We start from the raw sequence: 18,784 nt of genomic DNA on the forward strand, positions 1-18,784 counted from the left end.
TCGTGAATCGTGGTTGAGTTTTCATGATTCAAGGGACAGGACACCAGTGAAGAGAGACCTCCTTGGAGGGATAGAGCAATCGCAGTCCTCCTGGTGAATGGCGAGTGGAAGAGACAATGTAGATAAAAGCACAAGGCTAGTAGAATAGAGGAAAATAGATAGGACCTATCTATGTATGCATTTTAAACTATAGACAAGTTTCTGGTTTAGTCTCTACGCTGCACCGTTGTAGTCGTACTGGAGAGCCATCACAACCTTGCGCGAATCACATTTGTGACATGCTCTCAATCATGACAACGAACTTTCCTTGAATGACCGTTGAATCCTATAAACGTAAGAATTCGAAGAGTCACATTAATGTATTTCCCCAAAGTCAGGACAAGTCCAATTTTGGCCCTTGGCGCACAGAGCACTATGTGAACAAGATGGCAGATCTATCACCGATGAAGTACCTCTTCCACATAGATATGGTAACCAAGCATACTATGAACGATGATACTGCCAGCTCCCTGTCTGAAGTCTATAGTATATTCCACACTCTGAACTGAGTAATCTTGGAATATAAATGTGTATACAATTCTATATCATAATATACTATCGACTCTGTTTTCACGAGAGGAACCAACAAGAAAAGTTCATCGAGTCAACGGCGCAGTTCGCGACTCACCACGTTAGTCTGTAACGGGTATAGTGCGAGGAATCTCAAATGGAGACAGTCTGCACCATCCCTCATCGAGTCCTTTCAGTTTCCACTTTCCCCCCCCCCCCCCCCCCCCCTTTTTTTTTGTCCTTTTTGGATAAATGTACCGTTTGACTTCTTCTTTCAAGAGTGAATAGACACTAGCATTCAGACTTGATGTCTCCTAGTAACACCCACACAAACTTGAAAAGAAATATGACTCATACCAAACGGTCTGGTACAGCACTCTCACACTATACAATAGTTCAAGGTTAAACTCTGCCAAAAACAAAAAAAGGTTAGAAAAAAAAAGTGTCAATAAATAGAAAATAATGAATAAATACCTACATACTTTCCGCTAAACCGTCTCTCTCTAGCGGCAGTTACACTAGAAGGAGAAGAAGGAATCCTTGGTACAAGTACCTCAGTCACGGAGACTCTCCACTATACTATGTGTGTACGCGTGTCATCCACGCTCACAGACGTATATCCATTACGTCCGACACGCGCTCATTGGCGCATGGTATCAAATCCCTGATACATCCGTCCATTCAGTCCGCCCAGATTGCCCGCGCGGCCCACGTTTCAGGCCCATCAGTCCGCAGCCTTGGAGCCAATCAATCCAATTGGGGTAGCTGGGCATAAGATACCTACCTATAGACATTCATTGTACATTGATACTCATACCTGTGTGGACTCGAGGGTAGGCGGATATGTACATATCTACTGGACAGTCTCTGCTCTGTACCTACTCTGTAGAATCTTGTCCTGTGCAACAAATACACATACACCATGAGCTGAACAAGTGCAGATGAACACTGTAGGTGCCGTATCCCTTACGAAGTACTCCCTTAATGAATGCTCGGAATGGTGTAGTTACCGGTGAGAGAGTGAGCCAAAAATGACTTGCATTATCAGCCAAATATAGTTCTTGGGTGGCTCGGCTCGAGTGTAGGGAAGACGGTCTGATCGCCATGTTTCAAGGTGATACGTTACATTGACAACGGCAGCCTGCTGGAACATTGAATCCCCCCCCCCCCCCCCCCAATCCAGAAAACATGAAATGGTGGAGGTAAAATGAATGATGGAGCATCAATGGACTCTAGTGGCTTAGAGATCGGCCGCTACCTATGGATCTGTGCGAAGGTCTGATCATACAGGGGCAGGTTCTTGGGTTTGACCTCTTTATCCCTCAAGGTGACAGTAGGTCAAGGTCAAGTGCGGTCGATCCTCGCCTCCACGTACTGCATCATTGTACAGACAGGAGCTATGCCCATTGGGAGCATGGCAAGCCACATCAGTCAAAACGAGGTTCACAGAACCTATGTTGTATCACCCGGCCAACCTCACCTACTCATCAGCATTATCAATTAACCATTTGAAAGACGCCCGAGATTATGACCAAGTGCCCAAAGGGTGAATTTTCTTTTCCTTGGCTAAGCTGCTGCCAGACAAATGACAGACCGAATGGTTTGAGGGAAAGGGAGTATATACGGGAGGGACAATCATTGATGTGGGAATAAAGATCCAAACAACATCCAGCTGAGATTGCATGAATGCAGTTCAGGTCAATCGTCACCTCGAGAATGGGAGACCAGCACCACAGTAACAACAGAGACAAGTGACGCAGAAGTGAGCCAGGGAGGGAAGGGCGAAAAAAGAAAACCAAAAGCCACGCAGTGACACGGGTAGATGAGCCAAGTCAAAATTCAAAAACCCTCATCAAACTGAATAAAGCAGAGTCTCTAGAAACGGGGAACGGGTGCACGACCACTTCGACCGAACACACCCGCACGCGAAAGTCCAGTGCCGAGGACAGATGACGAGAGGGGTAAGCAACATGTAGCAAGAGAAAAGTGGTGAACAAGACTCGACGCCGGGGCTTCGTGAAGCACCCTCGAGTCATCTGCGGACTGCCAGGATATGCATCCTGGGACATGTACAAGATAAGGACAATGACAAGATTGATGCCGAGATCAAGACTCCATGATCATGCAATGACGGACAAAAGAAACAAACAATACAAGAGATATCATGGGACCGGAGACAGCCGTAGAGGATCAAGAGCGGGTCCCAGGCGGGAAAAAGGTAGAAGAAAAAAAAAGGAGATACGTGATCACATGTCGAAATTATCGTCAACGTTAAAGATCCCTGCCTCTGGCCCATCTGTCCTTTGAACACCGCTCATGCGCTGATCGTTTGAATTGGTGGCTCGGTGCGTGCGCTGCCAAGGTTCCTCGTTCAGGGGATCCTCTTCCATGCGGTCGGCAGGGTCAAGTTTCAAGTGGTGGTCGATGGAACTCTCATTCACAAATGTGAAGCCCTTAAAGTTGGCTTGCATGCCAGGCGACAACGGGGTAGATCCAGGCATCAACCCGTTGGCCAAGGCAGCAGCACGTTCGTGCAGAGAGTTGTTCGTCTCCAGAGCGGTGGTAAATTCGGGATCAAAGTTAGAAGTGTCAAGATCGGACTGTAATTTTGGCTTGAATGGAGGGATGACCTGCTTGCGACCCAGGGCCACCCAGTCGACATCGTGGAAGAAGGGATGCGCCATCAACTCCTTCGCATCACCGTTGGCGCCCAAGCGATGCTTGGGGTTCCGGTTGAGGAGACCCTTGACGAAGTTGCGACCCTCCGTGCTAAGCGCATCGCGAGGGAATCGCACCTTGCCGAACGCAATGTTCTTGTACATTTGCTGGGTATCCTCGGCGTAGAAGGGACTCCAACCACAACACATCTCAAAGACCAAGACTCCCAAAGACCAAAAGTCCACCATCTTCGTGTAGCCTTGCTCGTCCAGAAGCACCTCAGGGGCAAGGTACTCCGTGGTGCCACAGAATGTGTTGGTGGTGTCGTTCTGGCTCAGGTTGGCCTTGGAGAGACCAAAGTCACACAGAGCGATGTGTCCATTGGCATCCAACAGAATGTTCTCGGGCTTCAGATCCCGATAGACAATGTCGTGGTCGTGCAAGTGCTGAAGAGCCAAGATCAATTCGGCGATGTAGAACTTCGCTCGCGCCTCCTGGAAGCGGCCCTCGCGTTGCAGATGCCAAAACAATTCACCGCCTGACATGTAATCCGTGACAAGGTAGAGGTCGGTGGGTGTCTGGAAGGAGAATTTCAGGCCGACAATGAAGGGTGAGGCGGTCATGGCTGTACGCACGAGGATGTTGCGCTCGCCAAGGGTGTGGATCACTTCTTTCTTCTGAATGATGACCTTCTTAGATAGCACCTTCATAGCATAGATGCGCTGCGTGTCCTTTTTCATCACTTGGTACACTTGACCAAAGGTGCCCTTGCCGATGAGCTTCAAGATCTGGAAGTCGTTCGGGCCCACCTGCCGGCGCTCCGTCATCTCGAACTGCATCTGCATGTGAATCTCGCCCGACACTTGACTGTCACCGGCCGCACGGGCGACCAGAGGGAACCAGCCTTCCAGCCGACTGTGGTCCTCCTTCAAGTTGATCGCGAGTCGCACGTGACCGAGGAAAGCCTCCTGGTTGCTCCGATCATAGACCGTGACATCCACTTCGGATTGATCGCCCAAAACGTCACTAGAGTAAACCATCAGCATTTGGTCCCTCATGGGGCCCATCGAATCGATGCGGCGGTCGAGGCAGAACGAAGGGAGGGAGAAGGAGCGGGAAAAAGAAATCTTACAAGACTGCTTCGTGATCCCAGTGAGGGTCTGTGACGGCGGTGCGACCTTTGTGGTCATGACCATCCGCGGCACTGTTATAACTGCTCTGACGACTCTTCATCGGAATTGCCATGGGAACACCAGCCTCGGCATCCGACTGCATCTGCCGCCGCTTCTTCTCCTCTTCGCCTGATCGAGCTCCCTTTGAGATATATTCGTTCCATTCAAAGACACACACAACGTAAGGATCGAAGCTGGGGCGCAACCCGCGCGCCTCGGTGATCTTCACGATCAGCTTTCCTTTGATGGGACCAACGGGGGCTCCATTTTGCGGAGTGGAGCTGGATCGGCGAGGGAACGCTTCATCGAGTTTCACCGCAATCTCATCTGTGGATCTGTCCATGTCGTCGGTCGGCGTTGGTTGCTCTTCTTCTGCAGTCTGACTCGCCGGGGATTCCTGGGATTCACTCGCGTGGGGAGCGGACTCTTTCGACTTCTTGTCGGCCGACTCGTCCTCGTTGGACATGGCCCGAGGGGTCAGGGGTGGGGTATTCTTGAGACGCGCCCCATCGGGCGCGTTGGGAGTCAGCTTGGCCAGATTCTCGGAAGAAATGGAAACGTGTGGCAACTCGTGTTGATGGAGAGGAGCTGCGGAGGGAGTGTAGGCATCTGAGGTGATAGCGGCGACACCAGCAGCAGCGGTGGCGTCGGCGGGAGCGGGAGGAGAAGGAATGGATGGGTTGGAGAAATGTGAGGCAAGAACAGTATCATCAGAGACGCTGGAGACGGGCAACGAAGTCTGGCGACGGGAGGGAGGGGTAGAGGATGTGGGTGGGGCTAGATATTTCTTCAACATGTGCAGTAAGGAGGACCCATCAGTGTGGTCGAGACCTGGCCCGAGGTCCATCTCGTCCGGCTGTTGAAGCAGCGAATGAGGCGGGATGGGCAGGCTGGTGATGGGCAAACACTCTGATTGCTTCAACCCCTCTCCATCTCCCTGCTCCATCGTGACATTAGGCTCGGATGAAGTATCCGAGCCACGAGTCGTGGTGGCAGAGATTGTACTAGCAGCAGCGGTGGAGGGCTCGGGCGATGCTTCAAAGGGGATTTGTGATGGAGAGGGGTCCACCGGGAAGGGCTTCGAGAGATATGACCAGAATCGCGGCAAACTCGACTTATCACCAGAGGAAGAACCAACCTGGAAGTAGTTGTGCATGATAGAAGGCAAACGCTTGTCGGCGGGATCAGGCTGAGGGGTTGCGACGCCCGTAGGGGTAGATCCGTTTGACCCAATCTGGTCAGCGATCTCGTCTTCAAGGCCGGCACTATTCATCGGGTTGGATAGATTAGCAATAGTCGCAGAGAAGAGCGAGCCAAAGCGGGCGACAGCTTGACTGGCCGCGGAGCACCGGAGACATTGTGGGAAGACATGGGATGAGGATAGCGCTATTTCAATGATCGGTCGGTCCCCCGATCTCCCGCATATTTCCCACGTGCGACCGGCGGAGGCGATCTTTCACAGCTGGTTGATCTCTTGTTCCAGAAAAACTCCCCGATGTACATCGAGGAGGTGAGGGGGCCGACGAGAGCCACACTCAGCAGAATCTCATCGGGCACCGAGAATCAATCGGAAGTCCCGCCGCTGGAGGGTTGGTCTGCAAGGAAGAATTCCATGCAATACAGTGTGAGGGGAGAGGGGGGGGAGTATGGCGGACCCTCTTTGGGGGGGGGGGGGGGGGGGGGGGGGACAAGGAGGGGGAGAAGACTCCAAGTAGGTCCCACAAACATCACAGAGGGCCATGGCAAGCACGAAAGCGCATCGGAGTGGAAATTTTTGACGATTGACTCACTTGGGCGATTTCATGTCGCCGCTGGTGTGCAACTCGGTTCCACTCGCAGCAGCCATTGCGCTTCCATCAACAGGACCGCCACCAGATCGCGAGCAGGCGAGACGTACGGAACACAAGCGGATCTGACACCCAAGCACTCAGGCGGGAGAAAATCGAGAGGAATGCCCTGGCAGAGTAAGAATGAAAAGATGGGCGACGAGAGGGGTGTCTACTGGACGAAGATGGAGGGTGTAGTTGGCTTGGGGGGAAGAAGGGGAAAAAAAAAGAAACTTTGACGCCGCCCGATGATGAGCTAAGGAAGATTGCGGGATGGTGTCCCCGATCGGCTTCGGCTGCGAAAGGGGGGGCGTGTGTGGCAGCGAGACGGCGAGCAGACTTTGGGAGAAGAGATCGCGCTGGCCAGGCGAGATTTTTGGGTCGGAGGTCGGAGGATCAACTCAAATGGGAAGGGGAAAAAATTAGGAGATCAATTTGGAATAGGCTCAAGCTGGGCGAGATTTCAATCCCGATCACATCTCTTGATTGCTTCGAGTCGCCTTTCAGCTCATCCGCGATGAAATTTGAGGTGTTTAATCACACACAACCGTGGCCACCTACATGGAGTCAGACACCATGTGGCGCCCAGCTTGGGTGACTCCAAAGTGGCTTACTCGAAGGGCGCCCCCCGACTCTGGACAGGCTCATGACCATTGAAATACTTCCAGCCAAAAGATATTCGCCGAGGCCACCTCCCCAAAATAAATAAAGAGAAAATCAAATCTAATTCAGGAAGAAAGGAGCAAGTACAAAGAGTCGTGGTACGGCCTCCTTTCTGTACTCGATGAGTGGGAATGCTCGCGCGTCGCTGGCTACAAACATCTGAAGGAGCTACGCTCAATCTGCTTGGCGCGGGCATCGAAGCCTTTTTAAGAGCGCGGATGACGGCACTCGGGCAAGTGTAGCGCTGTTCAGCCCACCAAGAGATCTTTCACCAGACTTGAAGCAGAGAACGAATCACCCGCTGAACGTGGGATATTGCGAATGACGAGAGGCTTGATGTGCTCCATGTCATCCAGCACCAAGAGGCTTTTGGACTGACCTGCCAATCTCGAGCTCTTGGGTCTACAACTCTCAAGGAGATCATCCAAAGCCATTCGGCAACTCAGTGGGGATGATCACAACGACGCTGGTGTCATTCTGGCTTGTCCATGCCCAGTGACTTCATCACGATAGCCATCGTGTGTCCCTGGGACCCCCCCCCGGAGATCGATCACGACAGTCCTTGACTGACCCCACCAGTCCAGAGAGCGACCAACTGGAGTTGAGTCGCCTGGTCCCTCTCGAGGATAAGGTCTGATGGTTGTCCTGCTCCAATACGGTCCCCTGTGCGGTCTCCCCTTCAGCGTTGGACCATCGGAGAGGCAAATCTCTCAAGTGGAGACTGGAAGACGCCGCCATCAAACCAACCACCGGAACTCAGGAGGGGCATCGCTCCCTCCTGATTGCACAGCGATAAACCGGCTTTGGCCATTTTCGGTGGATGCCGGATTTTCCTGATTGCTCGGAACCAAAACGCGATGTGAGGCGCTGCGTTATCTTTTTGCCTCGCACACCCTTTGAAGTTATCCGTCACCGTGCCTCGCCTGAGGCCGGCCGTGACGAATGCGACGGTAACTGCATCATGTATTCGCTGTCACCGCTTCGACTCGGCATTGTGTTCAAATTTTGTCATGTCTGGGCACTGTGTATGTTGAAGAAACTCATGGGCATCGTAGAGCAAAGCATAGCCTTGGATCTGATGGGATCATTGATACGGCCTGTTCTTGAGGAGCGTGCTCGAGAGCTGTGATCGGTGCCAATCCTAGGGAACCGATCCAATCGGTGTTGCATGATCGGCAGCCCCTGGGAAGTTCCTCCGTGAAGAACGTTGTGGCGGCCCAAACCTGGCGTTTCCGACCGGCAAGACCGAGCAATTGGCATGTCTAGCGTCGAACTGCATAATTGGCACGGTACCCAACTAGCCTATGGGATCCGATTGGCAATACACAGGGGGCCTGACAGTGACCTTTTCAGCGATACTGCAAAATCATATCTCATACACTCAGACCCTTACTCGTACATGGAGAACAAGGTGTAGACGATGGTTCTCGATACGGACGTAGATATACTTCAGTCCCTGGCACCAACCACTCGGAGACCGCTCAGATCGAAAAGTACAGGGACATTCACCATACTTCCGTCACAGAACAGCAATTCTACTCGCACGTGGCAAGTCCGACTTTCTCTAACGGCCCTAAAGGCCAATTTCTCGTTCCCTCGAAGATTTCAAATCACCAAAGCACATCCATGTCACGTCTGAGTCAGTCCATCTCTGATGAACATCTCTTTCACCAATGGTTAGCCATCAAAAGTAACATGGACAGATTCTCTAGTCTGGACTGGTGGGTCGATACCTCATCATGCAGGAGCACCACAGATCTATGTACACTCCACGGTATCGCCCCCTGTGCCCCTCAATGAACCGGCGCTGAGTGCAGTAAGCGCAGGTAGATCCTGGACCTATACACGATGGTGCAAAGCTCTGCTGGGGGTACGAATTACGAAAGGTTACGCACCAGGCCAGGCGCCGCAAGCGCAGATAAGGTTGCCGACATGATAACCCGTTACTTCCCTTCTGCACGATGCAGTCTTTAGTACTGCCATTAACGTGTTTACTGTACACTGTACACTATTGTATAGGTCCGATTTGATGTCACAAAATGCTCACAGTCCTTGACCTCCACTGTAAAGATAAGCTGGTGCGGGGTAGCGGACCACTGGAAGAGCTTGTGGACTCCTGTAACAATGCCTTTACCAACCCACCCCCACCTCCACGTTAGTCAGGCTACTCGGTAGGGTCTGTTCGTCATCAATAGATCTAGTCTCTACTGGATTTGAAGAGGTGCCCAAGGTGCATACATCTCACAATACCCTGAGGTGATCTGGAGGTGGTCTTGGAGAGTAACGCCTCCAAAAGCTTCTAGGTAATCACCTACGCTGTGTAGTGGTACAACAAGTTAAAAACACACCATTCCACACTTAGTGGGTTTACGTACATTGAGTGTTTCCCCGTCTACCTTCTAAAAAATTGCAGTGCAGGGGCCTTTTGAGAAGGTGACAGGTGTACTTGCCTATTACGTACACACAGAGGTGATCTTGTTCTGCCCGTTGACACAATCTCATCTCCCAAAGGAGGCCTAGTGGCATGCAAAATGACACCTTCAGGGGCCAAAGTGGCCGAAGATCACGTCAATGATAACAATCGGCTTGAGGAGATGGGTGAATCGGGTAAATTTCGCGATGTAGGTCAGGATATGGTGTAGTGCGCGGGGAGATCATCAATGCAACATAGTCCTTTTTCTCCTCCTCCTTACGGTATGTTGTCCGTTTCCTGATTGGAAACTTTGCATATTGTGCGTTGCAAGTTCGGACTAAGTAGTGGGGTGGCCACGACGTGCTGTAGCAGAGATTCTGTCAGACGGAGGATATGTGAATGCTTCCCCCTGGAAAGAACAATGTGATGATGTTGCGATGGGAGACAGCAGACGGTCTACTGTCTCTGATCAGTGCCCTAGAGTGAGGCAGTAGTAACCAGAGGAATATGTGAGAGTCGGTTGCATGACTCCATAAATCTAGATAGACCATTGACACTTGAAACACTACTCCTACCTACTTATTTACCACCCAGCTTAGTGTACACACATAACTGGCCTTTTTATGGCCCAGGACAAAGCCGATGATGTCACAAAAAAAGGCTTAAAGCCGTAAGGCTGATCAAGCCCAGATAGCATGAAGTAAAAATCACATGATGAGTAATCGATAGCACCACGTGACTTCATTCGGATTAATGGTTGTCCCGATGCAAGCACAACAGCTGCGCCATGAAGATACACGAGACTAGTAGAGCAACGGGGCAGCTGGCCGAATTGTTGCGATTCCGCCTTTTGATCGCAAAGATGCCTCGCAAGCTCCGCGCGGCCGCTCAAGCGGCTGCGAAGCAGATGAGTAAGTTTCAAAATAGGCATCGACAATTCATGCTTCCCAGTCGGCACTTTGCAACGTGCAAGACTCACACAGTCTCTAGAAAATGTACCAACATTACCGGATCTCTCCGACGAGGAAATGGCAGATGCGCCCCCATCACAGCCCTCGTCCCCTCCTCCGGAAGCTCCAACCTCTCCCAATGACGATCCAGACGCAGAGCTGGAGAATGAGGAACAAGATGCCGATGAATCACGCGCCGGTACGCCCGACGAGTCCAAGGGGGACGAAAGCAACGCGGCAAGTCCCACGGTGGGAGACCCAACACAGACTGATGGCGCGGCGGATACACCTTCACACGCGATCGGTCGCCCAGCAATCCCGCGCAAACGTCGCCTTGGTCGCCCTCCCAAGAACCGTCCCCCCGACTGGGATGCGCCCGACGGGAGTCAGACCCCAATTCGCGTCACCACTCCTGTCAAGCGCCGGAGAGGTCGCCCTGCCGCAAGTGGTGGTCGCTGGGCTCGAAACCGTGGCCCAGTGCACAATACCCAAGTTCCCATTGACAAGGAGGGGAATATGATGGATGTCATTGGCGACGAGGTCGCTCTTCCCCCTAATCCGATTGGAGACAGCAAAGTCGACGAGAACGGCCATCTTCTGGGAGGTCGGGAGTATCGAGTCCGCACGTTCACCATCCTCAACCGTGGAGACAAGCTTTACATGCTTTCAACGGAGCCAGCCCGATGCATTGGTTTTCGAGATTCGTATTTGTTCTTCCAGAAACACAAGATGCTTTACAAGATCATCATTGATGACGAGGCCAAGCGCGATCTCATCGAGCGCGACATCATTCCTCATTCCTACAAGGGTCGTGCGATCGGTGTCGTCACGGCCCGGTCCGTGTTCCGCGAGTTCGGCGCGAAGATTGTCGTGGGTGGTAAGAAGGTCACGGACGACTATGACGAGCAGGCCGCTCGAGAGCGAGGCGATGTTGAGGGTGAGCTCGCCGTCCCGGAGGATAAACTTCCTGCTCCTGGCGAAGCATACAACCGTAACCAGTACGTCGCCTGGCATGGCGCTAGCAGTGTGTACCACACAAATGCGCCGGCGATGCCCATGGTCGGTGGGAAGCCTCTCGACCCCAAAAAGCGACGGATTCCAGTGACCGACGAGAATTGGATGCTCGAGCACGCGCGTGCCGCAAGGTAATACTTCCCGAGCTTCACCTCCACAGGCCATCATTCCCCAGTTGGGCATCCTCAAGATTCTAACCGCCATATTGCATGCAGCCAATTCAACTCTAGGCTCGTCGAGATTCGTCGGGAGACCATGAACGGCACCTACGACGTCCACACCAACACCATGCAATATCCTCAAATCATGCAACCTACCCACGCCCGCTGGGAGCGAGTTCCTCCGTCCGACATGCGCAGCACCGCTGAGCTCATGTCTTCACTCAGCATCGAGCCGCACAGTTCCTCCGAAAACTCAAGACCCGGCTCCGCGGAAAAGGCTGTCCCTTCTGACCAGCCCAGTCAACAGGGCCAAAATGCGACGATTTTCTCCCCCGTTCCTCCACACATCTCCAACCGCTATGTTGTCACGGATACCGTCTACGAATCACCACCTTATTCAAACATGGGTCTCCCCGGCCCAGACGGTGATTTACTGAACCCGAACCCTAATGGGCTCGCCAGTATTGCCGACCCGAAACACCCAGAGTTCATGTCCCCCGAGATCATCGATCTCTTGCCTGAGGAATGCAAAGAAGCATTCATCGATGCAGCAGCTCGTGAGATTCAATGGAAGTCCAAATGGGGCAGCGAGTCGCAGAACAAGATGCGTGCGCAGCCTTCGAAGAGCTACGCTTGGTATCCTTAAATTTCACCCTACACTCCACGAGGGCTACGACCCTCGCCTCCACATTCCCCTTTTCTTTCTCCCCTGCTTTCTTCTCCCTCAATCATCCTCTTTGATTTTTCCCTTTCACGGCGTTCGTTGGAAGGATGGCTCTGCATCTCTTCTTCCTGGTGGGATTCTCTGGTGTTTCTGAGGTTTCTCTCTTTTTTGGGCTCCGCGCCATCTTTGCACGAGGGGCCAGGGTGTTTAATTGGACGGTCCTTTTTCAAGCACTGACAGGACCAATCTGGAAATGGGATCGTTTTTAATCTTTTTCACAATTCAAGTCATCACGCCACTTTTCCAAGATATGTAACCGACGCGCGCCCAACCGCTTACTCGGCTTCTCATTTGATTTGATACCCGCCTTGATCCATTTTGCTAGATTCTAGGTAGCATTTATTGAAATCAGCCTTGTCTGGTCAGACATCATCCATCATGATAGCTTCCAACTTTCACGCATGAGGTAGTTTTGCGCTAGCCTGTTCGGACCGGTAGATACTTGCCCGGAGAACGTGTACTAACCGGCGTGATGAATGATCTTTGCAAGATGAAGTCCAAATTAGAGACACAGACGATCCATATGTGCACGAAGTTGGAGTATACCTTTGAACTAAGGCTGTGTAAGACGGTAACAGACCTCCCATCCATGGGGATATAAAGTAATTACCGAGACCCCCGGGCCTACATAAACATTAGATACATACATACCTATGCACCCTTTCTATACCCGATAACGTGAGACAGGGTATCTACCAGGATGACCAAATTCATGCCTAGAAAGCACTGACTGAATTGGGCAGAAGAGGAAAACCGCATGATTGGCACCCAAGAACTGACCGATTACTACCAAGTTACCTCGACCAAGGATGATCTTCTTTCGAAGAAAGAATTTGCAGATTGATTTACGAGCCAGATTAGCAAAGTAATGTAAAAATACCCGGAGGAAGCAATGAAAATTGCGATCCTCCGAGGGACTTCTGATCCACAATGAAAAAAAATGTATGGGTGAGAAAAGGCAGTTGAGGAAACGGACACGAAAAATCAAACGCCAGAGTATGAGGAAATGAGACCGGATCGAAGAATAAAGCTTGCTGGGAAGCACAAGGGCAAGAAAAAAGGAAAAGCGCCGAGCGGCAGGTGGGGAAAGGCATCATCACATACACATGTGAATACGGAGAATCGGGAAGACTCTCCCTACGTAACCCAAGCAGACAAGCCATAGTCGAGAAGGGAAGGGAAGCGGAGCGGAGCGGAGCGGAGGTGTATATTTCGATCCGCAGAGCCAAGGGCCTTCTTCAAATGGCCATTTCTGCCTTGAGTTTGGCCAATTCGGCCTCCTCGTCCTCTTCTTCGTCTTTCGCATGCGGCTTGTTGACTGTTTTAGGTCAGCATTGGGATTCCTCCAAAGCTGAACAGCGGGGAGTGAGCATGCCAGGGCAAACTTACGTTCTGCAGTGCCCGCAGCAGGGAGGCCCTCCAGCCGATTTCCGACGGGTGTAGGTCCTGTGTTGAGCATACGCTCGTCCATAGCTTCCTGCTCCAATCCTTCCAATTCGGCCTCCAGTTCTCCCTCGTCCATTTGCTCGCCCAGCGGCATGTTCGTAATCGCGTCGCCAATTTCCTGGCTGAGCATGTGTTGTTCTCGGAGTTTGTCCCTGTTGCTTCCGTGTCAGCGTGCTTCAACAAATCCACGCGGGAGGGCTCGCATCGACAATCCCAAAGTCAAAAGATTTGAAAGCGTCTCCAACACTTCAATACATACATTGTATTGTCGACTTCCTCAATACTCATGCCATTGTGAATTTGCTTCATAGCATCACCGGCGGTCCTCATCGCCTGAAGCGTCTCGTGATTAATGTTCGCCGCCTCGATTGAATAGATCTGTTGTTCGAGCTGCACAACCTGCGCCGAGGTTTGCTCAAGATTTTTCTCGTGTTGATGCTTCCGTCGCAGCGCAGCCTTCGCAGCTAAAATTTTTTTGGAATTATCCCAACCGTCAGCCTCTCCTACATTCCAAAAATCCTATGATCATCGCAGATGGCGGGGGATGGAGGAAGATGGAAGGGAAGTAATCGTACCATTTTTATTGGAGGTAATGTGCTTCCGCGCAGCGGCGTCTTGCTCGGCGATCTGATTCTCAAGATGTTTCTCCCGCTTTTGAAGCATTTCCAGCTGGGCGCGGAGACTAAGGATAGCGTTCTTGGGGGCATCCTTGCGCTTCTGCGCGGCGGCGCCGCCAAACCAAGACCACATCTTTGCGTACGAGATGCGATTTCACCAGAGAGGAATATCGAACAAAGAGGGCACAATCGTTTCTTCCGTGAGACGACCAGGTGAAGCGAAAGGCACGCAGATCGCTTAGGCACCTATGACTCGTGGGAGCAACCAAGAAGTCGGGTTGTCGGGGTAAGTTTGAAGTGGGCTTGCAAGCGAAAGAGAGACGGCCGGATAGATGAGGGGACAGTCCTGTCGAAAAGGCAAAGATCAAAGCTATGAGCGGAGGCGAGTACGCGACGAAGATTGCTATATGACCACGTCCAGGTATCACGAACAGGCGGGCGTTGCTACCGACGAGGCCGACATGGAGGGGAATCCAACGCCGGACCCGATGACATACGCTCGATAACGGTCACGTGCTTTTACCCACCAAGTGACTCCACTTCGCAGGTGGCCTGTGACCCTCCAAAGGTATCACGAAGCTGGCTTTTACTGTCTTTTCATTCAACCTGATCCTCGTGAATTGTCAAGGTCTGCTTGCTCTGGAATGAACGGACCTCGCCCTTCGATTCGTGCATTCTTATGTGACCTTCCATCTCTAAAGACCGACACAAAAGTCCGCTTTCTGGGCTGGTACGTGCAGAGAGTCCCCGAACCGCCCTACAATAATCCGGCCTCGATGGATCAGTAGAACCCTGACTTGATATAAAATTCTTAGTGTAAGGCAGTATTTAATTAGCACAGGCCATTTGATCCTGGAGCACAACTACTCGTGGCAGAAAGAAGGCCCTAGGTCTGTATCGGTCGATGTCAATGCCGTGCTGCAGGACCTCTCATCAGAGGAGCTTCGCGTCGGTGCATGGGTGAATGTGATCGGCTACGTCCGAGGTTCGACATCACCGGCTCTCTCTTTCTCATCATCTCAGCTGAGCTCATCGCAGCGGGACGAGGAGGAAGAGGCGGCATCTGCGTCGGCAAGAGTCGCTCCTCGACCGGTACATGTCGATGCCGTGATGGTCTTCTCCGCGGGCGCCATCGCGCTCGGGGAATATGAGCGTATACTTCGCAATGCCCAGGATGTAGAGCGGCGAATGCGCGTCCTTGGATGATCTCTCGCCGACTCTTCTCTCCATGCAGAATGTTGGTGCAAGTTCAGAGCGCGTTGAAGACTTGTCATCGAATGATGCCTTTCATCCCGAGATTCATCAGTCTTCACGATTTTGCTTCTCCACATCGCCTACAATGACCGTGGATTTCTCTTTCTGAGCGAGCCGAGGCGTCTTCCGCGCCCGTTTACCCTCCAACTTCTTCTTGTCCTCCTGCATGCGCACAATCAATGTGCTCTTCATGCGAATCTTGTACCCGTACTTGTAGAAGATAATGGGGATCGGGATGATAGCCACCTCCAACAGTCCCAACAACGTACCGGACCAGTTCGCACCCAAGCTGTCATACATGTATGGGCCCACCAACGGTAAAACACCTCCTAGTACACTCCGAATGACCGAGTTGCCGGCCATCGCGGAGGCTGCATACATGCCGTAACTGTGGGTGAGATAGTTCGACGCATAGATGAAGACGCCCGTGTTCCCTGCGCCGAAAGGAACGCCTGCAAGTAACGGTACAATCCAGTGGATCGAGGCCGGTGCGCAAGTCCATGCGAACCAAAGCTCTCCGACTGGAATGAGGACGGAGCAGATGCAAACAAAGGAGACCATGGCTTCAGGATGGACGCTGCCAGTTTCTGGATCTTTGGGGTGACTGTTGATCATTCGACGAACGAGGGGCTCGCAGGCAATAGTGACAAGCACTCCCGCGCCAATCCCAAGGAATGCGAGGCCGGAGAATCCAAGATCCCAACCGCGGATCTGTCTGAAGACGATAGGGTACGCCGTGAAGCAGAGGTAAAGGATGGCGTAAACGACAGCGATGTAGATATTCCAGAAGATGCTGCAAAATGCGGTTAGTTTATGGGTGGGGGTCTATTCTCTTGCAAAAACACAGGTGCCAGGTCTTACCAGATAGGCTCGGTGACGGCCATCACAAAGGGCCGGCTCAGGTTGAGCGCCAGAATCTCATAAAGGCTCGCCTTTTGATCATAGCGTGACCACCATCTTGAGTCATCCGTTTCTTTGCGCAGCCGCGCCGCCTTTCTCTGCAGCAGTGTGGGTGCATATGTTTCTTGGAGAATCATGGCGAAGCCAAGCGCCACGCAGGAGAGAATGAGCGCGATCCAGCACATCCAACGCCAGCCCAGATACTGCGTCACGAATCCACCGATGACGGGTCCCAAGACTAGATTTCTGCGTCAGCGACATTGTCCAAGATGGGGTTGGAAAAGAGCGTGGGTACTGACCAGGTCCATTCAAGGGTCCAATACTCCAGATGGAGAAAGCAAGGGCTCGATGCTCATCGTCCACCAGATCAGCAACCATGCCTGGCGCTGTTGAGATCATCACGCTGCCAAAAAAGGCCCCAAAGAAGCGAACCACAAGCAGAGTGGTGACCGACTGTGCAAGGGCACAAGGAATGATAAGAATTGTGAACAACGCCAGACAGATCACACAGACAGGCTTTCGGCCGTAGATTTCGCTGAGAGGGGCCGTAAACATTGAACCAATTGCAAGACCGACGAGATATACGGTCAGCCCGAGTGTCACGACGGTTTTGGAAGCCCCGAATTCTTCGCTGATCTGCTGGACTCCAGAAGTGTAGGAAGTCGAATATAGAACGCTGCCGTTGGTAGTCAGCGACATTAGGGTTCCACTATACAGGAGGGAGGGTCTGCGCGATGGCTACTCACACAATCAACGTGTTCCACGACAGAAACACCATGCTCATTGACTTATACCACAGTTTCCAATTCTTTGGATTTTGGGGATCATTTTCACTCTCCCAATCGACCTCATAGTTCGGGTCCGATGTCATGTTCGTTGGAATCGTCGTGACACGCTCCGCCAGAGACATGTGGTCGGAGGCTCTTGTCGTTCGCACGGTCAAAGACTTCCCCAAGGCCTCTTGATCGGCCTCTGTATCTGCCGACGACACACAGGATATGGAGTCGGAATCGCGCGAGGCGGGCTGAGTGCTTTGTGGCCATTTGTCAACAGTAGAATGGCGATTCTCCATGGATGGCCGATTTGAAGCCGACATCTTGAAGACTCGGACGGCGTATTCGCGTTGGAAGAATTGGCGGCTGCGTAGGACCAGATCTCGAGGTCATGTACTATCGTTTTGTTGCAAGTTTAACGATGGGATCGAATGCTCGAGCGGTTGGCCAGACGGCTGGGCCTAGGTATGGCGGCACTCTTGGGAGAGCGTTCACCAGCCTGAAGCTCGGTCTACTCCACGGACTTGTGGGTATTTAAAAGCTCGAAGCAAAAGCTTATCGGTTTGATGGGAATCAAACGAGCACACTATTTCAAATGCCGTGATCTATCTGCGTGGTAGACAGAATGTCCAGTTCCTGATATGGGCAGCGTAGGCAAGATCTCCAGCCTGAAGAGATGGAAGAAGCTTTCCTAGACAGAGGCAAATTTGAGCAAGCAGCTCATCCAGCTCAACAATAGATTTTTTTTCTCGAACAAACCCCGACCATAGTGGGGGCGACAAAAGTCATCAACAGGCCTCTTATCATTGGAATGATCAAGGGGCCAAAGCCTTCCGATGTGGCACTTTGACAGCAGATCGCCATCGGGGTAGACTGAGCGCAATCTGATGGGCCGAGGGCAAGTGACTGCCGTGGAGATTAGACCGAGGTTGACGCCACTTTGAGCTGAATATTCTGCAATCAGAGTTATCGCCACCGGTTCTTATTGTGTAGATAAGTGCGCAGCATGACTTGATTGCGCTTTCTCCATTGTCGAATACTAAGCACCAAGGGGGAGTTTCCCCTCGGACGATGATTTTCCATCTGGAGCGTAGAATGCAATCATCGAATGAGTGAATCTGAATCTGAATTCTGGGTCCTTGAGATAGTGGAACGGTAGTGGGGAGAGCCCAGCCGAGTCATGGCGTGGGTGGATTTGGTTGGGTTGCGGTCTGGACTATGCGTGCCGGTTTGCCGAAAGGCCAGAGACTTGCCCAAGTTGAAGCAGCGGAGTTTTGAAATGTCTGAACAAGTTGGCACTAGAGTTCTGCCAGTTCAAGACAGTGACTCTATGAGTAGTCTCTACCTTTGGAAGGTGTGGAAATTGCGAATGCTTTGCAGAGGCGGCTGTGGTGAGGAGGTAGTCAATTTGATCGAGCGCTCTTTCCCGGAGGTGTAGAGTGGAGTTACAATGAGTCAGACACGCAAGTAGTCACGGGAGGGAATGATTCAAATCGGGCACATGCGTACAAGATCTCGACATTCTAGAACGAAATAGAGCCAGAGAGGTATTTGGCGGCTTAAATAGGGCTTGTCCATCCTCCCAAATGCAGTCAGGATGCGAACAGGACTTGCAAGAGCCGTTCGGCATTAGCCATGCGGTGCAACAGCGTGGGCCGGCCCAG

At 52.0% G+C, this 18,784-nt stretch overlaps 5 protein-coding genes across 5 annotated transcripts; 2 read left to right on the forward strand and 3 right to left on the reverse strand.

Moving 5' to 3' along the window:
- Positions 1 to 2,795: 2,795 nt before the first annotated feature.
- On the reverse strand, positions 2,796 to 5,882 carry POX_e06667 (Serine/threonine-protein kinase SCH9; the record flags this gene model as incomplete). The annotated part of the gene is made up of 3 exons (XM_050115483.1): positions 2,796 to 4,233; positions 4,340 to 5,765; positions 5,813 to 5,882. The coding sequence occupies 3 exons, from the start codon at positions 5,880 to 5,882 to the stop codon at positions 2,796 to 2,798; spliced, it is 2,934 nt and encodes a 977-aa protein (XP_049967943.1).
- Positions 5,883 to 10,143: 4,261 nt separating this feature from the next.
- On the forward strand, positions 10,144 to 12,052 carry POX_e06668 (Chromatin structure-remodeling complex subunit rsc7; the record flags this gene model as incomplete). The annotated part of the gene is made up of 3 exons (XM_050115484.1): positions 10,144 to 10,192; positions 10,272 to 11,376; positions 11,461 to 12,052. The coding sequence occupies 3 exons, from the start codon at positions 10,144 to 10,146 to the stop codon at positions 12,050 to 12,052; spliced, it is 1,746 nt and encodes a 581-aa protein (XP_049967944.1).
- A 1,316-nt stretch (positions 12,053 to 13,368) lies between these two features.
- On the reverse strand, positions 13,369 to 14,326 carry POX_e06669 (Vacuolar-sorting protein snf7; the record flags this gene model as incomplete). The annotated part of the gene is made up of 4 exons (XM_050115485.1): positions 13,369 to 13,448; positions 13,520 to 13,728; positions 13,836 to 14,079; positions 14,152 to 14,326. The coding sequence occupies 4 exons, from the start codon at positions 14,324 to 14,326 to the stop codon at positions 13,369 to 13,371; spliced, it is 708 nt and encodes a 235-aa protein (XP_049967945.1).
- Positions 14,327 to 14,837: 511 nt separating this feature from the next.
- Positions 14,838 to 15,399, forward strand: POX_e06670 (uncharacterized protein; the record flags this gene model as incomplete). The annotated part of the gene is made up of 2 exons (XM_050115486.1): positions 14,838 to 14,923; positions 15,009 to 15,399. The coding sequence occupies 2 exons, from the start codon at positions 14,838 to 14,840 to the stop codon at positions 15,397 to 15,399; spliced, it is 477 nt and encodes a 158-aa protein (XP_049967946.1).
- A 96-nt stretch (positions 15,400 to 15,495) lies between these two features.
- On the reverse strand, positions 15,496 to 17,443 carry POX_e06671 (Citrinin biosynthesis cluster MFS transporter mrr1; the record flags this gene model as incomplete). Its single annotated transcript, XM_050115487.1, has 4 exons — positions 15,496 to 16,240; positions 16,309 to 16,585; positions 16,647 to 17,023; positions 17,094 to 17,443. 4 exons carry the CDS (start codon positions 17,441 to 17,443, stop codon positions 15,496 to 15,498), a joined length of 1,749 nt encoding a protein of 582 aa, XP_049967947.1.
- Positions 17,444 to 18,784: the final 1,341 nt, after the last annotated feature.

This window comes from Penicillium oxalicum, chromosome V (genome assembly GCF_001723175.1).
Source record: "Penicillium oxalicum strain HP7-1 chromosome V, whole genome shotgun sequence".
Lineage (NCBI taxonomy): Eukaryota > Fungi > Ascomycota > Eurotiomycetes > Eurotiales > Aspergillaceae > Penicillium > Penicillium oxalicum.